Source organism: Marmota marmota, unplaced genomic scaffold (assembly GCF_001458135.2).
Source record: "Marmota marmota marmota unplaced genomic scaffold, marMar, whole genome shotgun sequence".
In the NCBI taxonomy this organism is placed as follows: domain Eukaryota; kingdom Metazoa; phylum Chordata; class Mammalia; order Rodentia; family Sciuridae; genus Marmota; species Marmota marmota.
In genome coordinates this window covers 30,680,777-30,703,200 of record NW_025999949.1, presented here as the reverse complement: position 1 = coordinate 30,703,200, position 22,424 = coordinate 30,680,777, and the positions used below count along the sequence as shown (strand labels likewise).

The window sequence follows — 22,424 nt, the reverse complement described above, 5'->3', positions numbered from 1 at the left end:
GCGCAGGCTGTCCACCCTACCTACAGACCAACCAAGCTGGGCACCCTGAGCGGCCGGCGTTTCGCTCTTGGGGAAACATTGCAACCGAGGGTGGTGCAGGCTGCATCCACCCGAGTGCAAATCAATAACTGAGACCAAGAAAAGTTCTTGCTAAAGCAGCAGTAGTACAAGTGGTAGGAGCTGGTAAAACGGCGCCGGGAGACCAAGTCCGAACTCCGCCTCCGGGTCCAACCCCGCAGCCCACCTGCCGGTGGGAGGTGGGCCGGCAGGTGCATGGCAGGACCGGGAAGCCTCCGGATCCGAGATCCGTACTCCGGGCAACCGCAGAACCGCTTCCTGGGCGTGGCTTAAAACGCGGAGTGGCGGACCCTCTGGAATGGAGGCAGAGCGCGTCCACTGGGCGCGAGCATGCGCACTGGCCCGGCAGCGCCGCTGGAGGAGGGCCCCCGTGGAGGACGTCGCTACGCAGGCGTCCGAGCCCCGTGGGGAGGAGGGCGAAGACTCCATCCGCCATGTTGGATGCCGCAGATTCGCCATAACCTCGCCTGCTCTTTTCTTAAAAAAATAAAAATAAAAAGCGAAGCGCCAGCGGGGCGCCCCGCCTTCTCGGTCGTTACAGGAGGGGTCCCGGAAGAGCCGAGGCTTTTTTTTCCTCCGCGGTGGGGGCGTTGCCATGGAGACGCAGGCGGCAGGTGAGCCGAGCTGGGGGTTGGGGTGAGGACGGGGTGGGGGTGGGGCGCGGCGCGGCGCGCGGGAAGCCGTTTGGAGCGTGGAGTCGGGTGCCGCGCGCAGGCCTCCGGGCGGCGGAGGGATCCGCGGCAGGAGCCGGAGAGCGGACGTAGCGACGTNCGGTGCCGCCAGCTCTTTGGCGGGTGGGCTTTGGCTAAGCCCGCCTCCTGTCTAGCCCCGGGTTCCTGCTCTGTGACATAGTTCCCCTAATTATCACATCCAGGCGCTTGGCGGGGATATTTGAAGGGTCTGGGCTTTGAAGGAAAGTTTCTTTGTGTCCTGTAGAGGGAGCCACAGCGCCAGGGGGTAGCGTTGCCACGGGTCGCCCTGCCACACGCTTCGCAAAATTGTCCTTTACCCCGACTCGCTGCCCAGCCATGCCACCTCCTCCAGGCAGCCTCCCCCGGCTTCCCGGCCAGAAGCCGGTCGGCCCTTTTGACGCTGGCGCCGTCCCTTTCCCTGCGGCTGGCGCCCTCGCCCCCGGCTTCATGCGTTTGGCGGCGCAGCCCTGCCGGCCGCCCTTAACTGGAGGTCATTCACTGCGGAGAGAAGTCCAGAGAGGCCCGAATCTTAAGGTTAACCATGGCAGAGGTGAGGTGTAAGGGTGAAGTCCAGACTCCTGCCAGGCTTGTACCTCCCACCCCAGAACAGTGCGCGCCCGCGGTAGGTGTCCAGTGTGGGCCCTGTCAGGTTTCCTGGCTGGAGCCCAGGTGACCTTTGAAATGCAAATGTCATGTCACTAGGCCCACTCTCCACCTCCGCCCCTCTGCAGCTTGCTCCCTAGAGCGCTCAAGTTCATCTGTGGAAGCCTGTGAAGTGAGGGTCCCCGTGCTCCCGGGTGGAGATGGGCGCGCCTTTCGGCTGCTTTAGTTCCAACTGGCAGCTTGGCAGGCAGGGTGAGGAGCGGTGGGGACCTTTGTCCTGCCCCATTCTCTGTGGCTCCAGCTGTACCAGGTAGTGGATGGAGTGAGGAAGGGGCCCAGAGCCAGAGTGGCGGGACTTCACCTAGTGACTTCTCAGTTCACTGCCTTCCCTCTCCCTGTCAGTAGGACACAGAATGGTCCCTGCTCACCTGGCTTCTGGGGGGAATTCACCCAGCAACCCCTAGAAAGAACCCTGGACTTACGTTGTTTCCTTCCATTTCTGGCTGAAATGAATGAGAAAAGAGCAAGTTTTGAAAAAGTATTACAGTTAACTCAGGACAGCTAATCTCTAGAAACTAGAGTTTTGTTTTGGTGGTTAGGTTGATTTTAAAGCAGCAGTACAATAGATGGCACCGAGATGGAGTGGCACATGCCTGAAAGGTGCAACTTGGCTGGTAAATGAGCTGGATGAGTTGTCAGCGGCAGCTGCCACTGCCCTGCTCCCTTGTCAGTGGCTTCTGATTCTTCTGGAGGAAAGGTTCCTGCTCCTTCCTTCCCAAACCTTATAATTTATGTAACGACTTTTCAAAGATGGTTATCCTTAAGTAGAATTAAGCGGCTGCCTAGGGCAAGGGCAGTCAGAATTAGATGTATTAGAAAGACTCTCTTTAATTGCATTTCCTTTTATAGATAGTTTCATGGTGGGCAGATTTAATTATGTAGAAGTGTTGAGCTAGAGTTCAGTTTCCCTCTTCTCAGTGGTTTACCTTGCGAAGCTTTCCTTGTCTGAAATTTCCCACGGTCAGGTCTCAACTCTAAGGGCTGGAATGGGGCAGAGGGTGGGAAGAACAACACCCCTGGGCTGCACCCAGCCCTGGGGACCCTAGCGCCTCATCTGCAGTAGGAGACCGTTTCCTACTCCTGCACTGTGGATGCTGGTGGCACTTGAGATGCCAGCTGTCCCCTCTGACCCAGACCCACTCTCTCTATTGTGCAGCTCAGCACTTTGAGAAGCATTTGTGACTGGGACTTTTGGATAGAGTTTGATTATGATACATTTCTTCGGAAAGAGAAAAAAATAATTTGAGAGCAAAGCAAACCAACTATTTTAAATACCTGTTACAGATCTGAAGTTGCTTTGTTTTTTTTTGGAACATAAAATGTGTAGATAAAGTCATGTTTGCTTATAAGAAGATAATGCTTGACATTAATACAAAAATGGGCATAAATTTGGGTAACAGAATTTTCTTTGTTCCTTTTAAAAAGTTTTAAAGATTATAAATTGAAAAATCATAGTTATCTATAGTTATGGTGTACAAAGTAGTATTATGATTTATGAATATGATATGGAATAGTTAAACCAAGGTAATTAACATACCCATCACCCCCCGAACATTTGGTGAGAGCCCTGGAGACTTGCTCTCATGCTTTGGAAATGTGCAGTGCATTGTTACCTGCTGTATTCACCCTGCTGTGCAGTCCACCCTGGTCTCACTGAGGCTTGGTGTCCCTTGATGTCTCCCGCCACTGGCCTCTGGTAGAACCAGTGTTCTATTCTGTGCCTGAGTGCACTGTTCCAGATCCCCTGTGTGAGCCCCGTGTGTGTGCTGTTGTGTGCTTGGCTTATTTCACCTGTCAGGATGTTCTCCAGCTCCGCACGTTTCCACAAGAGGCAAACTGTCATTTGTAAGGCCCAGTTATACTCCAGGGTACTTGTATGCCCCATTTTCTTGACCCTCACATGTCAGTGAACACTTAGTTGCCTGCATCGTGTCGGCAGCCTGCAGTGAACACGGGAGTGCAGATGTCCCTGGCACACACAGATTTGGGATCTGGATTCTTTCAAATCATGGGCAGGTGACATCGCAAAGCATGGGACTCTGGAATCTGCTGCCTTTGATCCCAGCAGTCTGGGCTGAGGCAGGTGGGCAGGGTAGGGACCTGGCGTGCAGCCCAGCTGCAGGCTGTGGTTGAGATGGTGGCAGGAAAGTGGATAGGGGGGAGGCGAGGGGACCCTGAGCCACGGAGCACGGGAGACAGTGCAGCCTGGCATCTCTGAAAGGCGTTGTGCCTGCTCTTCCCAGGGCTCCTTGGGCCCTGCCAGCTCCCCTGGTGTCACAGGTTCTGCTGTGCTGCTGTAGGTGGTGCTGCCATAGGGCCTTCAGAGGCCACCCCATTCCTCCTCCCCGCAAGGCTGTGGCTTCCCACCACCAGGCTGGTTCCAGCTTCCCTCAGATGTTTGCTACCCAGTGCTGGGGTGGCTCGTCCTTGCTCTTTCCCCTGGAGACTTCACCCAGTCATACCAGTGGGAAGCCAGCTCCTTTGGGAGAGTGTGCCAGAGCCACTCAGTCTCCCCGTTTCCTACTTTAAGGTCATAAAGATATACTTCTGTTTGTTTGTTTCTTTACTTTAAAGCTTTATGCTTCTTGCCCTTAGGTCTAGCTCTGTCATCCATCTCAAATTAGTTTGTGGATGGTGTGAAGCAGGGTTCTGGTTCTGGTGTCCAGGTGGATCTCCGTTTGCTGGAGCGGCAAATGTATTGAATTACTTTGGCTCTTCTGTTGACAGTCATGTGGGTCCATATCTGAGCTTTCTGGTCTCATCTGTTTATCTTTTATCAGTGCCACACCATTTTGATTACTATAGCTTTAAAGTGATTTTTGGATAATAAATGATAGGGGCATTTAGAATATTTTTTGGAAGGACAAAAATCTAGGCGGAGTCTTTCATTAGGTTCTGTCTTGGCACAGCCCAGCTGTTGAAGCTCACCCCAAGATGTTCACAACAAGGTGGTGGCTGGGAGGCACAGAGGGAAGACAGATTTGCAGATATAATTCAGAGAAAAAAAAGCCCATGGAAGTTTTGACCGATTGGATTTTACCGTAGGGTCCAGCAAGCCGCCTGTCTGTGTTTTTGGGGAAGGAGGGATGATGGACACAGCAGGCCCAGGGATGGGGAAGTCTTTGCAAACTTTGCACCTGCTGCCCTGGTCCAAGATTTTAGTTCCCTTCTGTGATGTGGGGAGGGGGCCTTTGTACTCTGCTTCCCATTTTACTTTGGAGATGGGCCAGAGCACTAGAGTAGGGCTTGCCAGGTCCTGGGGGAGCCCTTTCTTGGGGACGGAGGGCTCTCTCCCCTTATGAAGCTTGTGGGGTGGATGTTTTGTGCAGTCTCGAGGGTTCCTTGGGTGGAAGCATTCAGTTCCTTACAGTGAGCCCTGTAAGGAACCAGGTAATGCAGGGAGCAAGAGAAGAACTGGGAGGTAGTCCTGGGACCTTGCCCAGTCTCTGGAGCCACCATGGCCTCTTGTAAAAAGGGTCACTGCAGGCCACTGGGCAGTATGTCTCTAAAGGTCCCATAGTGAAGCACTGGGCACACATCTGGCCCCTGATTTTTCTTTTTCACCATCCATCTGTTCCTTCCTTTCTCCCTCAGCCTTTATCAAGCCTCACCTTCTTCCCCTGAACATCTTGTAGTTTTCAATATTATCTTTGAAAATTTGAAGCATGCTGAGAGTGATCTGTGATCATGAGTGATGACGTGCGATGCAGTGGCCGGCCTTGTGCAGCCCTGCCATTGTGGGGGTGAGAGGGGCTCTGGAAGCACCATATCTGTAGAAGTTTATTATCTTTTTTAAATTTTTAATTAATTATTTATTTTATTTTTTTAGTGAAGGAAGCAGAAGCTTGCACTGGGCCAGCTGTCGAATCACTGAACTGCTCTGGGCGGGGGGACTCAGTCATGGGGAGCTGAGTAGCCACTCAGTACTGGACCTAGTGTAAGGCCTGTGTTGGGCCTGTGACTCCTTTAAGAGGCTGCTTCTAGATCTTCTGTTAGAACCTTGCCTCGTCCAGAATCTGGGGCTTGCCCAGGCTGCAGGTGAGTCAGGTGTCAGCTCCTTAGGCCTGGTGAGGGGGGAGACCTGAGCAGCCAGAGTTAAAAGAAGCCTGGGTTGGGCTGCTGTCCAGTGCCCCTGAAGTTTGGCCATTGTGCTTGCTGATTGAGTCACACACCTGCCTAATCTGGGCCGACTGGCAGCTGAGGCCTGAGCCTTTGTGTGGCCTCATGGCCCGGCTTCTGTGGCCCTCCACGGGAAGGCTGCTGCCAGTCGCTGAGCATGGTGGGCAGGAAGGCCTGTTCTCCAGGAGCTCACTCCCCACAGGGCATACAAACCAGCTCAAAAATGAGCAAAAGTTTGTCAAGAGGCAGTGGTACCTTGCTATCCACAGGGGATTGATTCCTGGACTTCCCATGGATACCAAAATCTGCAGATGCTGAAATCCCTTGTAAAAATGGTGCAGTGTTTGCATATAACCTGTGAATATTCTCTTGTCTGTATGTGTTCAGTACAGACACATTTTTTCCAGATACTTTTGATCCATGGTTGGTTGAATCCATGGAGGTGAAACCCATGATACAGAAGGCCCACTGCTCTTTACAGAACATATACAGATGGCTGAGAAGCACATGAGATGATGTTTGGCATGTCAATAGGGACATGCCAGTCGAAACCACAGTGAGAAACTACTGCATGCCAATTAGAATGGCTGAAATTAAAATAATTTACAGCCCCAGTTGTTGAGAATGTGGCATCTAGAACTCTGATACACCATTGGTGGAGATGTTAAACAGCAGGTCACTTTACAGAATAGTTTGGTGGTTTCTCGCTGTGTTAAGCATACACTTAAATAACTCATCTGTCATCATGCTCCTAGGTACTTATCCAAGAGAAATAAAGCCTGTGTCCCTATGAAGACATGTGTGCACCAGTCATAGCAGCTTTATTTGTAATAGCCCTAAAGTGGAACCAACTCAAATGCTTATCAACTTTGTGACTGGCTCAACAAATTGCGGTATGTCTTCACAATGGAATACTACTCATCAGTGAAAAGAACAAACTACTAATGGACTAATCTTAACAGCATGTTAAATGAAAGAATCCAGGGAAGATAGACTACATACTATTGGGGTGTGGAGCAGTTGGATCTCTTGTGCGTTGTTATGAGAATGTAAGACCCTGCAATTGATGTAAACAGTATGGAAAAACAGTATGATGGGCCCCCCAAATTCTAAAAGTAGAATTACCTTATGAAGAATTGCCATATGAAATCACCAGCAATTCAACTTCTTTATATATATCCAAAATAAATGAAAGTAGGGTCTCTAAGAGATACTTGTGCACACATTTTCATTGTAGCATGACTCCCTGTAGCTGAAAGGTGGAAACAGCTCGTTTGTCCATTGATAGGTGACAGATAATCAATACATGCAAATACGTACAATAGTATATTATTTAGCTGTAAAAATGAGGAAGATTTGATACATGCTAGAACAGGCATGAACCTTGAGGACATTATGCTAAATGAAATGTCACAAGAAGACAAATGCCAGGTAATTCTAGAGTAGTCACATTCACGGAGATAGCAAACAGGATGGTGATTGCCAGGATCTAGGAGGAGGGCAGTGAAGAGTTGGGGTTTCATGGGTAACGAGTTTCCACTGGGGAAGGTGGAACTTTTGTGGAGGTGGCTGGTGCTGATGGCTGCATGCCATCCAGCTGGACACATATGGCGGAGATGGTCAGTTTTGTGTGCATTCTACGGTAGTTAAAGAATACTGTGTAATGTATACTTGTATTATAAGAACTTCTAGAAAACTTGGAACAATAGGGACAGAAGAGAACCCGTGCTTGGCAGGAGCTATCAGGGAGAAGGACTGCAGAGTGGGGAAGTGTCCTACACCTTGACTTTGGTGATGGCTCCGCTCGCCTGCCCTGTGGTGAAACTCACTGACCAATCCAAGCTCCTCAGGTGGTACTGGAGGTGTGCACAGGGGTGAAGTAGGACACACCACGTATTCATTGCTGCCTGGGTTGGGGAGGAGCTCAGGAAAGCCTCCAAGGTGATGTTCAAGCAGAGTGACCAGGCCAGGAGTAAAGCAGGTGAAAGGGGTAAAGGCAGTGAGCTGCCTCTGCCCATATGCGGGCCTGGCCAGTGCCAGCCCAGAGTTGGGCAGCAACCCTCACCTCCTTATCCCCTCTTTGCCCAGTTCCAGGCCTCTGAGCCCTGTGGTGGGGAGTGTGCTCAGCCTGCCTGTCCTGCCTGGAGCCTCCAGCCTCGCTGACTAAGGCCTGCCAGGTCCTGCTGTGTCCTGGGTGTCCACCTGCTAGGTCCTGCTAGTCCTGGGTGTCCACCTGGTGCTCCGTCTGCAGTGCTTACTCTTGCATTCACCCAAGCTGCCCTGGCTCATCTCTTTGCCTTGCCTCTTGCTAGGCTGAGTGAGTGGGGCTCCCCCGCCTCCAGAAATATATGCTCTGGGAAATGGCACTTGCCCTGCAGCCCAGGAGAGCTGACTTGCATTTCAGCCTCACCATGGGACGGTTCTTGTGACACACTTTAATTTTGTGGTATGGGGGATTGAGTCCTGGGCCTTGTACACGCTAGGCAAACATCCCCAGCCCTTTTTGTTTTATTTTGAGAAAGGGTCTGGGTAAGTTGTTCAGGCTGGTCTCAAACTTGTGATTCTCCTGCCCCAACTCTCCTGTGATTGCAGGTGCGTGCCCTGTGCCTGGCTCTCGTGAGTTGTTTTAAACTTTGGTGTCCATTTCTGTAAAATTAGAGCTAAGCACGTCTTTGCCTCAGAATTTTATTCTCTGAAGAATTTAATCAGGGGAGGCACATGGGGAAGTGGCTGCTGTTCAGGGAAGAGTTTCGAGGCAGCTTGAGAGTTCTCTAAGACTCTGTCTCAGGCGGCCTGTGGTACTTCTCGGTGTCTTGGGATATCACTTCTTGACAGAGCACAGGATGCTGCTGTCCCTGGCTCCCCTGCGTTGGGCATGGGGGCCAGGACAGACAGTGTGCTGCTCAGCACCCTTTAGGTGGCTGCTAGCCTTCCCCTTGGACATGGCTCCCACCCAGGCTGCACAGCCCCTGTCCTGCTCTGCCCGCACACCTGTCCAGCTGAGCTGCCCGTCTCACATTCTTCCACACCTGAGGGATTGTTTACATCAGAAGCCCCAGGAGTGTCCCAGTGCCGTGAGAGGGGCTCTCAGTCATTGTCTCTGCCGCTGTGACTGCAGTGCTCCAGCACTGCGATATGGCCTTTGATTTACAGACAAGCCGAGGGTCAGAGAGATTTGGTCACATGAAGGCAGGTGACCAAGCCAGGATAGGTATATGGCCTGGCTGACCCCAAACCAAACCCTGTGCTCTTCAGGTTACTGAGTGGATCCTACATTTATGGAGCACCAGGAATGTCAGTGTCTCTGTCTCATTTAATTCTCATAAGGTCCCAGGGAGGCTGATGCTGTCATTGACATCATGCAGATTAAGAAATTGGGGCCTAGAGAGACAGAGGCCTGTGTCAGAGCCCCAGGGCAAGCCCTGCTCCACCAGCCCTGTGTAGCCCCAAAGCCCAAGTCCTTATGCCCGCTGGCCTAGTTGGTGCCTCTGTGTTTTCATGTCTCTGTCCCTCTCCCTCTCTGGGTGTTCACAGAAGCATTCTGTGACTTCTGTCTAACCCTTTGTCTGACAGACTTGCTGTTTGTTCTTGTGACAGGTTTGGTGTGCACTGTGGGTGCAGATCTTGGCTCCCTGTGAAGTGTGTATGGGGTGGGGTGGGAGCAGGAGACCAGTGGGCGCTACAGGAGGTGGGGAGTACTGAGATACAGCTGCAGAGGTCCGAGGCGCCTCGGCACCCGGCTTCCGTTCTGCTTCCTTCATTCTCTTTCTCCCCCCTCTTCTCGTTTTCCTGTTCTCAATTTTTAGAAAACAAAATCATCAGGAAAAACATTCTGCAGTTTTCATTTTCTCAGGTTTTTGGTCTCTAACTTAAAGACCAGGCTTGAAGTGCCCACAAGAGGAACATGAATTGGGAAAGAGTTTTGGGGTGGGAACTGAGAGGCAGGCAAAGCCCATTGTAGATAGGCAGGAGCGCTGTGGGAATTGTTGACTGCTCCTGGTTCCAGCCCAGGGGCAGAATCCAAGGTGAAAGGGTGGCCTGGTGGCCCCGGGAAGCTGGTCCTGTCTGGCGCTACGAGACCTCTGTTGTCCACATGGTGGGTACCCATGGCTCATACCTTTGGAGGTCACGGCAGGAGAGATTTGGGTGAGTTTCATGTTTGGAATCCCTGGACGTAAGGAACCCAGATGTGACCAGGGCTCCCTTTAGTGCTACTACTTTGACGACTTTAAACAGGAGCTCTAGCAGTAAGCGTGCTGGAGGGCTGTGAGCATTCCGCAGCCTGCGTTGTTCTGTGGTTCCCGAGGGCGCTCACTCCATCTCTTCCACCCTGGCTGTGCCTCTACCTGCACTGCTGTTTTTTGGGTAATCTTCTCTGTTCCTTCCTGAGCAGCTCTGGTGGCCACTCAACTCAGCATTTCCTGAACCATGCTCAGTGTCAGGTCTCAACAGGTGAGAGCTATCAGGTGACAGAGGGTCTGCTGCTCAACACTGGAGAGATAAACATTATTCCAAGTTTCTTTCAAGATGACTCACTGTCTTTCCAAAGATAGATAACATTCAGGTTTTTCCAAACTCATTGGTGGCAGGACACATTTCTCTGAGGTCTTCTGGGGCCAGGTTACCTGCAGCCAGCAGGGGGTGGCTCCCTCTGGGCGGGGCTTGTTGCTGAAGCCAAGCCTCCTGGACGTTCTGGTTGATGGAGTGCAGCCTCAGGTGCATACACACTGGGCCAAATCAGGGTCTCCAGTGGCTGCAAGCCATCAGGTCCCTCCTTGGCTTGTGGAGATGGAGTGGCTTATCCTGGCAGGGTGGGGAGGGAGGAGGCAGCCCCACTCATCCTTTGCCCTTTTGGGAGAAAGTGTGTTTTAGAAAGTAATTTTCCCTCTGACCCTATTTTCCACCCAGCCTCTCTGGGACCTGTTGTTCATGGTTACTAGTGCATAAGGATCTACGACTCCAGTGACAGCTGTGCCTCTTGTCACTAACCTTCATGCTGCAGGAACAGGGACTGTGTGAAAAGTGACTCCTGGTGATTAGCTGCAGAAATGGAGCTTTAGGATCCCATGAGCCTTTGAGGACCTCAGTGAAGAGCATCTGTGGGCTTTCAGAGGCAAACCCAGAAAGCCCCAGACCATGCATCCTGAGACCCAGCTGGAGATAGCAGGTCTCCCAAATGGCCTTCCTGTGCCAGACCACAGTAGGTGCTGCACACTGCGGGGATGGACCTGATGAGACCCCTTCTCCCAGACCTGCCGCCGCCTTCGGCCCACTCTGGCCCAGTGGAGGGATGACCTCTCACACCTGCCGGCTTTGGGGCTGCTCCTGGGCCCTGGTCAAGTCCAGCCTTCTCTGCCCTGGCACCTTCTCCCTGATTTTCCTTGCCCAGGTTCCGCCTCTGAAACCAGAGAGTGTGTGCTTGTGGCCTAGCGGGCTGGTGGTATTTCTGGTGGGCTGCTGTTGGCGTGAGAATCCTCCCTTTCTCAGGCGACTTTATTTTTTATGTATTTTCAATATTGAAAAGTATTTTGAGCACTTACTTTCTAACTTTCTTTAAACCTTTGATATGTAACAGGAAAACATTTAGAGAATTTTAATTATAGTAATAACTATAGTAATAACCGTTTTGTGTTTCCTCTCCAACACCCACGTGCTTCTCAGGAGAGGGTTCTGTGGCACGGAAGCTTGTATTCCGAGCAGCTTGTTGGTGTGAGGATTCAAGGGGGTAGAGATATGGGAGCTAGAAGAGCAGAAGTTTCTGTGAATAAAAGAGGATCTGGAGGCTTCCAGAGGTAGGGGGAGAACCAGCGATGGAAAGGAGGGAGGGAGAGAGCCAGAGAGAACTCAGACACAGCATGTTCTGTAGTGACCCCTCCTAGAGATGCTCAGATACTGAGGAAGCAAAACGGACCCACTGAATTATGTCCCTTTTAACTTTTACACAGTTTCCTATTTGCAGAAAAAATGAGAGACAAAAAATTCTCATAAGCCGGTCACTCTGAGTCTCCAGGTGTTCCACACCTGTGATTTCACTGCACTCGTTTACCTTCCCTGCTTCTGTCTTTGCGCTCGCTGGCTCTCGTTTGGGGTGGAGTTGCAGGTACCTTGTCCCTTTACCTGCTCCTAAGTGTTTTCATGTTTATTTCCTCAGAACAAGGACATTCTCCTACATAGTCACAGTGAGAAACAACATCCTTCAATGTGCTGTCCACCTTTCTCAGCCGTCCATATGACGTCCTGTGGCAGGAAGAAGTCCTGGGTTAGGAGTGCGTTCAGCGGCCCGTCCCTTCACTCCTTGTCTGGAGTACTTTCTCTTCGTGCTTCATGACACTGACTTTTTTTGAGGACTGCAGGCCATTGATTTTGTGGACTGTCCCTCCCATGGCTTTGTGCAGTGTCTCCTCATGATTAGATTCAGAGTCTGCCTGTTTAGGGCAGGATTTCCACAGAAATGGGCGGTTCTCAGGCCATCATGCCGGTGGACACACAAAGTGACTTGTCCTGTTGCTGGTGATGCTACGCATTTGAAGCAGCCAGGGTCCTCTTTTTCCCTTTGTAATTAAACGCTGTGGGGAGGTGTTTTGAGTGTGTCTGTCCGGCTACCCCTCACTCCTCCCACTGCCTCTCCACTCGTGGGTTGTAGTGCCTGTTGATGGCTCTTGCAGAATCAGTCACCGTTATGAGGGTGGCTGCATGGTTTCTGCTGCACTTACTGGCTGCCTTCCCATCTTACCTGAGCTGTACTGAGGAGGAACGGTCACTCATGCATTCAGGTAAACAGTGTGATGTTTTGATGTGGTGTACATTGTGACAGTCACCACAGTGAGCTAAGTGACGTGCCCCTTGCCTCACACAGTGGCTCTTGTGTTCCTGGTGTCTTTCTCTATAAGTTGGAACATTCTCTTTTCCTTGAATTATTGATAATCACTGTGGACACAGGACTTCCTACTTTAGTCAGTGGTTTATAATCCCTTCTCATGATTAAATCTCCTGTCGCATTGCCCCCTATCTGGCCTTTGTGTCCTTCTGGCATGCCCTCTCTTTCTTGAGCACTTCTGTGTTCTTAGTGCACCAGGCCGCGCTGGGCTTGTTCCCTGCTCTCCCTCTTCAACTTGGGCACTGGCTGTTTCTGCCAGGGGACTCTTTCTTTTAGGGAGAGTGGTGTTTAGAAGCAGGTCTGGGGACAAGGTGAGCTCATTGTTACTGGTGTCCTTGCTTCTCAGCCCTCAGTCCACATGGCTGGGAGCTAGGTGTCTGTCTGCCTGCCACACACGTGTGTCGAGCTCCCACGTGCTCCTGCATGTCTTCAGCTCTTTCTGTTCCATCCTAAAGATCATGGAGTATGTGTAGGTTTTCCCAGTCCCAGTCCAACAGCACTGTGTCTGTTCTGTCCTTCCCCCTTTCCATATTTGTAGGTCTTTCTCTGGAAGGGGACGCTGGTGCTCTGAATGCACAGTATGCTACTCCTTTGCTCAGTCCTAGAATATACTAAAAAATAGTTTCAGAGTCACGAACCCATGTCTCTGTGATAAAGCAGCCTCCTAACTAGATTTCAGCATGCTACTGGTCTTTTTTCTCTTTAGCTTGAAGCTCAGGTGCAAATGCCACCTTTCAAAGCCTCTCTTCCCATTTCATGCAGTTATGGTTATTTTTTTAAACTATGGGCTCTCCATTTGTTCCAGCTTGATTTCACTGTAGGATTCCCCCATGCTTGTTTGCTTATGTTTTTTGAATATGTGAATTTTGGGGGGCAAGGGTATGTCTTGTATTTCAGTGAAAGGACTGAATTTTGCTTCTTTTTCTTCTTCCTCTGTTTCCTCCTCTTCCTCCCTGCAGTAGAGAGCCAAGGCTACAAGTTTCCAGGGAGAGCAAAGCCTGGGGGAGGCTGTGGAATTGAACTGAGTTATCTCACTAAAGCGGGGCTCTGGTGCCCTGTTAGCACCTGGCTTCTCTTGGCCTTCACTGAGCATTTTTCTTCCAGGTGCTTGTCTTGGTCTGGTTTGAATTCCTTCAGACCACCATTCAAATGCTGCACTTTAGGATGAGGGGTCCAAGGTCAGAGCTGTTAAGTGCTTTCCCCTGGCCAGGGGTTGGACTGCAGGCTTCCCACCTGAGCCTGCTTTCATTCCCCCAGCAAACCCTAGTCTTTGTAGCTGGGAAGCATGAGTTAATAAGGTTAGCATGGTTCTCAGGGATTCTTAGGTGAATCATCTGGAAATGTCCTTGCCACAAAGGAAATGTAGCATTACTCTGTTTATAGGTGAATATCTTTTATAATATTTAACATTGTTCTTTTTAAACAACTCTATTTGGAATAAAATGATATTGATGTTTTTGGAGCTCACAGTCTATTAGGGGAGACAGAAGTTAAACAAATAAATACGCCATTAAATACATGATTACTAGTCGTGGCCCCAGTACCAAGGCAAATGGGGGAGGAGGAGTCCTGGCAGCCTAATTTATATTGAAGGGTTTTAAAAAGTCTCTCTGAGAAACCAAGACTGGAGTGAGACTTGAAGATGGAGGCTCCTGAATTAAGAGACAAGCTGGATTAGCAGAGGGCAGGTGCTTGCCAGTCCTCCCCACCCGCTGGAATGCAGCCTGTAACCCAGAGCCAGCTGCCAGCCGGACTGGAGTTCTCTTTTGCGCATTATCGCCCTCTAGGGGACATGCGTGTGAGTGGACTTACTACAGGTGGCTTGAGAGACGCGCAGTGGTGGGAACAGGCCTCTGGGCCTTAGTCACAGGGTGGCTTCCCCTGACCATGGGATGCACCAGGAATGGCTGAGGGGCCAGGGTTCCAGGCTTACAGGAGAAAAGACCCAGCCTCCCTCCCCCATGGCTCTTTCAGTTCTTACAGCTGCTCAGCTGTGGAAAGGGCTGGGCTTGTCAGGGTAACCTGAGGCCGTACTCCTGGGCCTTCCTGGGGATCCGCCTGGCTCTTTACTTCCCACTGGTGGAAGCATGTGTGGCAGCTGCCCACACAGGGGTGTCTGTGTGGGCAGCTGCCACATATGTGCTGGCCTGGGAGCTGAGCTCGGGCATTTCTGTGTTCCTCCCAACAGCAAGAGTCTACAAAGTCAGACCACAGGCAGCCCTGAGGTCATGTAAAATGATTCTCCTGGACAAAACGTCATTGCCCATCTGTGTTTCTAGAGACAGGGCCTATGTCGTCCTTGTTCTGACTATGGCTGGCATAGAGTGTGGCACACATGGGGCCTCCGTTAATGTTGACTGATGAGGCCAGGGAACATAGGCTGACTGTAGAGCCCAGGTGCTTGGAGAATAGGAACAGCCCATCCCATGATCTAGTTGCCAGGAAAGGGTCGGATCTTTGTGTTTGGCTGGGGATAGGTGGGTGCTGGGGTTTGGAGGGTTCTTCTTTTCCCACTGGCTCAATCCCTTTAACTTGAAATTCTCTTCTGGAATCTCAAAAGGTGTTAGATGTGCCTGAATATTGAAGGGCAATTCTTTCTTCTCAAATTAATTTTGGAACACTTTACAACCAAAACTAAGCTCAGGCTTTTATAACAAAGCAGATGTTTAAAAGATGGAGTTGAGTTTACCTGTTTTCCACATCTGCCTCCGGCTCCTGTCCAGGCTGTATTTTATCTCATCTCTTTGATTTGTGACCCCGGGAGCCCTGAGCACACAGCCCGCGCTTGAGCCTGCTATGGAAGTGTTCCTCTGCCATGGCCACTTCCAGCGCCCAGGGGCACTGGCCTTGCTCTTTCTTTGCAGCAGTTTCCTAATATGGTAAGCCCCAGATTTGGGGGAGGCCAGAAGAGGGACCTGTGTGTGGCAGCTCTCTGATCTGCAGTGGAAGAGGTGTCTGGTGTTCTGGAAATAGAGCTAATGCTGTTGTGCCGAGTCTACTTCGTGATGTGCTGTAAGTGCCGAGTAATGCTGGATTCTGAAAATTTGTACAAAAAAAGAAAAAGAAAAAGAAAGAAAACAAAAACGAGGTTTTTTTTTCATTGAGGTTTAAAAAAATAAATTATAGGTTAAATGACACTATTTCGGTTATATTGGGTTAAATAAAGTATATTTTTGAAACTAATTTTATCTGTTTATTTTTATTTTAATGTGGCTACTAGAAAATTCAAAATGAACCCCTGGCCACCTCATAATTCTGTTGGACAGGGCTGTTCTTACAAAGGATTCTTTTTCTTGGGCCTGGGCCTGAATTTTCCGCAGAGCTGTACATCTGTCTCCTCTGCCCTGGAAGCAGGTCTACTCGCATGCCTGTCTCTTCTGCTCTGGTTGGTTAGAGGACTGGAGGGTTTGTCCAGGGGCTCTGCCTCGACTTACAGGCAGATGAGGATGAGCCTGCTCCACCCATTGGATCGTCCAGCCCGAGAGCAGCTGGCTCCCCTTGCTTCCTCCTCTCAGGCCTCCTCCAGGACTTGTCCATAGCAGGTGCCGCTTAAAATGTTTGTTGAATGAAAATGCTGCCCAAGTAGCAGGGGGTCGAGTAGACTCTTCTCTTGACTCATTTCCTCCCCACCCCTTTTTTTGTGCTACTGGGGATTTAACTCAGGGGTTCTCTACCACTGAGCTACATCCCAGCCCCTTTTTAGATTTAAAACATTTTGAGCAGGGTCTTGCTAAGTTTTCCCGGGCTGTCCTTGAACTTTTGATTCTCCTGCCTCAGCGTCCCTGGGAGTCCCTGGGATTGGGGTGTGTACCCTAGGTGTGTGCCACAGCATCTGCCTGGCCCGGATCAGCATTTCCAAGGCCTGCCTGCCTGCCTTTTTTTTTTTGCCTGGTTGGATCTCTTGTCCAAGAGATTTCATGTCCATAAACTGCAGAAATGGGGAGGGGGCAGGCAGTGCCACCAGGTGTTGTGCTAAGCCCCCCTCACTGGGGTTGCGGTCTTGGTCTTGGTCTTGAATCTGGAGGCAGAGGAGAAGCGCAGCTGCACAGGAGCCCTCCCCTGTGCTCACCTGCTTCCAGACTAGTCTGGTTTCCACTGGCTGTTGTCACCTGTGCTGCATTGTTGTCCCTCTAAGAGCTTCTGTCAGGCTGCCTCCTTCGTGCCACTAAAAGTAAGAAAGTGTGTGGATGTGCGTATGGGGCATGTGCATTGTCTCTCTCTGTGGTGCACATGGGTACACATGTGTATTTTACGTGTGTGTGTGTGTGTGTGTGTGAGATGCGCATGTGTACGAGGGTAGCAGAAGACTCCAGGGACATGGCAGGCAGGTCTGTCAGCCAGCTGGACTTTCTGGATTAAGATGTTCCCTGTTGGGCTGGGGATGTGGCTCAAGCGGTAGCGCGCTCGCCTGGCATGCGTGCGGCCCGGGTTCGATCCTCAGCACCACATACAAACAAAGATGTTGTGTCCGCCGATAACTAAAAAATAAAAATATTAAAAATTCTCTCTCTCTCCTCTTTCACTCTCTCTTTAAAAAAAAAAAAAAGAAAGATGTTCCCTGTTCTCTCCAGTTGGCATCACATTTAGCAGTCTGCAGAATCCCAGGATTCTCCCACACAGTGACTCCCCCAGTGACATCCCTGACCATACTTATGGTGTCAGCAGGGTGGCTACAGCTGTCTCCGTGTGGCGCTAAATCTAAGTTCCACAGGTGTAGAAGTGGGTAGCTGATAACTTAGGACCTAAACCTAAGGGATTTTTGTTTGTTTTTTTGCAGTGCTGGTGATTGAACTCGGATCTTGCATATATTAGGCAAGTGCTCTCCACTGAGCTACTTCCTCAGCCCTTTTTATTTTGAGACAGACCCTTGTTATGTAGCCTGAGCTGGCTTTGAACTTGAGATCCTCCTGCCTCAGCTTTCTGAGTGGCTTTTCTGGCCATTGCTGAGTGCTGAAGCTGGCTTTGAGGCAGCCTTTAGTCAGACAAAGATGGGAACAAGTGAAGGAGCCAAAGCTAGAGACCTGGGGGTGTGGTGGTGCTGGTGGTGGCTGTGGGCATTTCTCTTTCCCTGTAGGTCCACCAGAAGATGGGAGGGGGTTTTGCTTGGTTTATTTTTAATGCAGGAATAATCACAGAGACTCTTGTCATGGCGGGCATTCCTGAAGGCCTCCCTGACAGTCTGCAGACAGGAGCTGCACTGTTGGGCTTGCACCAGGGTCCCCACCCCTCAGTGCTCCCACATGTGTACTCGGGGCTTGGGCTGCTCTTCTCTGTATGAAATGCTGTCCTATGGACAAGGCCACATTTTTCAGCTATGATTATCACAATAAACGTGAATATACTTCATTGCCCAGGGCTCTCACTTTGAGAGTGCTTAAAAATAACTAAAAAAAAAAAAAAAAAAACAACCAGGTTTTAACATGGAAGAAATGTGTGTGCATAAAATTATAATGCAACTGTCGGCCCAGCCTTAATTATTGTGGATATTGAGCATTTCTCATTTTATTTTGTTAACCCAGCTTCAGCAAAGAAAAACACCCGTGGGATTCCTCCCTGCGTTTAATAAACACGTTAACTCTGTGAGCTGTGGAAACTGACGTGTTCCTTGGCATTTATGAGATGCATGGTGAAGTAATAATTCCACAGTTTAGGGGGGAGCATTTACTGGAGCCTCAGAGCTGGAAGGCACTTCAGGGATTATGTATGGGCAGGGGAGGTTGGTTCACGTGTGACCCCAGGCAAGGGGAGGTGGCACTGGTGGGTCTGTCCCATCCTTCTTTGGTTCAGGTGGCCCTGCCTCTTGTCTTTGCACATTAACTTCTGGTTAGGGCTTGAAGACCAGGTTCCACTTTTCAACATTACAAGGCCACTTTTAATTTGGGCTGTTCATCTTTAAGATGCAAAAAATGAGGCTTAAAGAGTTCTAGAGGAGGCTGGAGGGTAAGAGCTGGGAGCCTGGCTCATGCCTTGGACCAGGCCCTTCCTGCCACCTCATGTAGGGTGTTACCTCTAAAGAGCTGGGCACTGAGCTAGGCACATTGCGCTTCCGATGCCCTGCCGTCCTCCCCCCCCAGTTCTGCACAGAGGAGGAAACAGAAGCATATGCCGAGGGTCACACAGCTACGTGGACCAAAGTAGGGTTCAGATGTGTTGTTTTAAAGAAGAGTTCACCTGTGAATCAGAGCATTGTTTTCCCCTGTATCTTTTTAATGTTTTCAGTTCAAGTTTTCTGGAGATGATGCATGACATGTGCATAGAGGAACGCACATCCCACAGAGGACCAGCTTGATGAGTGTTTGCAGACGTTCACTGAACTCACTGTGTAACTAGTAGCAGATCTGGAAACACAATTTCCCTGTACCCCAGGAGACCCCAGCCCCACCCATGCCCAGGGTTGCCCTGTCCTGTCCCAGAGCGAGTAGCTGTACCCTTCCCAGCCTTAATGGCAGTGCAGGCAGGCGCTTGAATAAATCAAGTGCTTCTGCTCAGTCATTTCTGTTGTGCAAAATGTGGATGTGACTGGCAAAGCCCTGTGAGATTTGTAAGTGACTTTTAGTGAAGTTAATTGGCCAGGAAGTGTCTGGTTGTGATGAGTACAACCTGTGATCAGAGCTTTGCCTGACTCACCTGCTGGAGTAGGCCAGGTGTACTTGGCTGCCAGGACAGACCCACCTCTGCAGCATAATGGAGCAGTGACTCGGGGTTGTTTTGCCACTGTGTGTCCACCTGCTGTGTAGCCTTGTGTCCCCTGCCTGATCTCATTTGCTCTTCTTAAAATGGGCAGCAGCCCCTCAGTTGCTGGGTTAATGTGAAGGTTAAGTAGGTTACCGGCAAAGCACAGCACCTGGCAATTTATCAATTCAGTAAACAATAGCCCTGTTTTTAATATGGCTATTGATTTGCAGTGCCCTAGCTAACCACCAGAGGGTGCTGTTAGCACATGTGTGGCACCGGCCTATGGGACCTCCATAGTGTTTTGCTAAAAGCTGTCAAGCCTCTAACCTGGTGATGTGCCACTGTTGCCTGCTTCTGGATCTGTTGCCAGGCTGTGCAGAGGACATGCTTAGTAAGAATGTGGTTGGGTGAGTTGTACTGCTCACTTCTGGCAGTCTTTCATTTTCTGGCATATTACTCCCTGAAATGAATTGTGGTAAGCAATTATAAACAGACACAGGGAACACAGTTCCCTTTCTAGTGTAGCTACTCTTAGTTGTAATTACTCCATCTAACCATGATCTGTCTTGTGTTGAGGCTACCAAGACTAGCATTCCTCACAGCAACCACTGAGTATTTCAGGAAATACCAAAGGATCTTCCAAGAAGGATGGGGCGGGCACACAGCATCTGGGCAGATAGGGCAGTTAGCTTGGAAGGTCTGGGTTAAGTTTTGATTTGTTGTTTACTTGTCTGGGGACTCCTTTGGAAGCTCATTAACTAAATGCTCCCCCCCCCCAAACTGTTAGGGGCTTTTTTGAGCCCCAGATTTTTCCTTTGTAAATGGGAATCATAATGATGATGATGGTGATTATGATGATGGTAGTGATATGATGTTGGTAATGATTGTGAGAGTGATGGTGGTGATGATGATGGTGCTGGTGCTGGTCATGATGGTGGTGATGGTGATGGTGATGATGATGAAATGCTACTTGGGCAGCGTTTCATTTCGTGGTGATGGTGATGTTGGTGGTGTTGATGATGGTGATGGCACTGCCCATTTTGCGACTTAAGAAGACAATAGGGAAGGTCAAGCACTGTCTTGAGTGTGAAGGTCTGTGTCATTCACTGGAGGAGTAATGTTATTCTGCAGTCAGTCTGGGCGGGGAAGGTTGCAGGTACCTCTTTGGACTTTGAAGTCTTTTTTCCCCACTTTTTAAAATTGGTGCATTACACTTGTACATATTGATGGGATCTGTTGTTACTTATTCATGTGTGCACACTATATAACCATATAGTTAGGCCAGTATCACTCCCTAGCACTTCCCCCTTGGGCTGTGAAGTCTCGATACTTCTTTTTTGGATGGCGGACGCGTGGAAAATTCTTGAACACCCAGTTCTGGGAGCTCCCTGTCCCTTTTTGACTGGCCCAGCCCCTGGGTACATGTTCCACTCTACTCACCTGGCCCACACATTTGTAGGTTTGGAATGTGCCATTTGAGACGAGGCTCACTAGACGGTGCCCACCAGGCCTCTAGTTGCAATACATGTAATTTGTGTCATGAACATTTTTCCCCATCAAATCTAAATCTAAATCTAACTTGATCTTGCTACTGGTTAAACCAGTTTCCTCTTTTTTTTTTTTTGGTCATTTTACTCGGCTGGCACATCATTATGGGAGAGAGGCAGGAAGAGGCACAGGACATGTCCCACCTAGTGCGCTGTCTCAACCTCAGGGAGCAGCGCTCGGCATCTCGAGGGCCGACTCGCTCCATGTCCGGAGCTGGTGCAGCCTTGTTCTTTTCCTCAGAGCTTCATGGCTTGTCAGGCCAAAGCCATTGGCATCAGTGAGTCTTCTTCCCCCAGCAGGGCCACCCCATTACTTTGCCAGGCATTGTTATACCTTTATTTCTAACATCGACCTAAGTAATTTTTTTAAAATTTACTTTTTCTTGGATTGTACATATGGTGGCAGATGGGAAAGACCTAAGAGAAAGACTCTGAGCTGGAAGATAAGTCCATTCATCATCCACTGACTCAGAGCCCTGGCACGGGCTCATGAGGAGCTATGTGGATGGCAAGGTGTGTGTCCTCTCTCTCTTGCTCTCTGTCACTGCCTGCCTTTCTAGGCCTCCTTTCCTGACTTCCTGCTGCGCATGAACAGCCTTTCCTGGATGACAAGTTGCAGACTGGCTGCCTGGGACCCCCTCGGCCTGCAGACTTGCTGTACTGGGCTGCACACTGTATTTTTAATTCGCTTACCCGCTGCTGGGAGACGCCAACACAAGTTTAGCTTTGGGCCCCCACTGGTAGGACCTGGGTGGTCGCCTGTACTACTGCAGGCTCCCCCCATGCTGCCACTGCTCCCAGGCCTTCCTGGGCAAGCTGCCGTCCCCGGAGGGGTTCCCAGAGTGGCAGCATGGCCCCCTCAGCTGCTGCTGTTCTGCTGGAGGTGCAGCAGTGTGCCTGTCCTGTCTTGAGGCCACTCCCCTCTCTGCACCCCAGTGTCAGGGGCTCCTCAGTTCTGCCCACTGGCTGTGGCTTCTGCCGCCTTCCGCCCACACTCCTAGAGCTGTGTCACACTTCCTGGGCCAGCTCGGCCTCCCCTCCCCTGACGACAGGGATTCCTGCCTTCTCCACAGACTCTCCTAGGGTGTGAAGTTAGTGTGATTGTTATGGAAGTCTTCTGTGTGTTGTGAGTGCTCCCTTGGTGGGGTTCTGGTGTCTGCTGCTCACAGGGGTGCCTCATCTGACAGGGGGAGTGTGATGGGGTCGCTGAGGCACCTGCTACTCATGTTCAGCTCCTTCCCCTCTTGAAAGCAGGGTCTGCAGTGCTGTGGCAGAGGTCGGCTCGGAGTACGTGGGGCGTGTGAGGTGGGGAGATGGGGCCTTGCAGGGGACAGGGCTGGGAGTGAGGCTTCCCAACCCGCGTCCAGCTGGGCCCTGACTTGGGCTGTGCATTGGGCCCTGACTCGACCCACATTGCCTCCCTCAGGATAAGGGAACGGTTCTGAAGTCAAGTGATCCTGGCTCACATTTCAACACCGCTGAGTCGGAGGTTTCTTGGTGTCCGTGTGATAAGAACCAGCGTGTCTTAGTCTACGTGAATATCAGTGCTTCTTACACTAGATGTTGTCTACAGTGGAGCAAGTACAGTAAAGACCTACGTCATAGGCTTGTCTTGAAGATGAGATCGGCCTGGCATGAGTCTTGTGTGGTGCAGTGTCATGGTGCGGGCTTGATTAATTCAGGCTTCTGGTCTCCTCTTCCCCTTCCAATCCATTGTCTTGGTTCCAGCAGGTCTTAAGTGGGTGTGAGGATGATGTGGCCTGTCCACAGCTG

General features: G+C 50.5%; 1 protein-coding gene across 7 annotated transcripts in view; it reads left to right on the top strand.

The window, feature by feature from the left end:
* Positions 1-257: 257 nt before the first annotated feature.
* Positions 258-22,424, top strand: part of Zfat (zinc finger and AT-hook domain containing) — a 179,049-nt gene continuing 156,882 nt past the window's right edge. For 2 of the 7 annotated variants that reach the window (XM_048802174.1, XM_015486509.2), the window contains exon 1: positions 258-692. In XM_048802174.1, the coding sequence (XP_048658131.1) occupies positions 674-692 (19 nt within the window). In that variant the 5' untranslated portion in view covers positions 258-673. Of the gene's footprint in view, positions 693-929; positions 1,393-5,262; positions 5,472-5,576; positions 6,446-22,424 lie in introns of those variants that run through there. The other 5 variants (XM_048802169.1, XM_048802170.1, XR_007347257.1 and 2 more) reach the window with 5 other exon arrangements.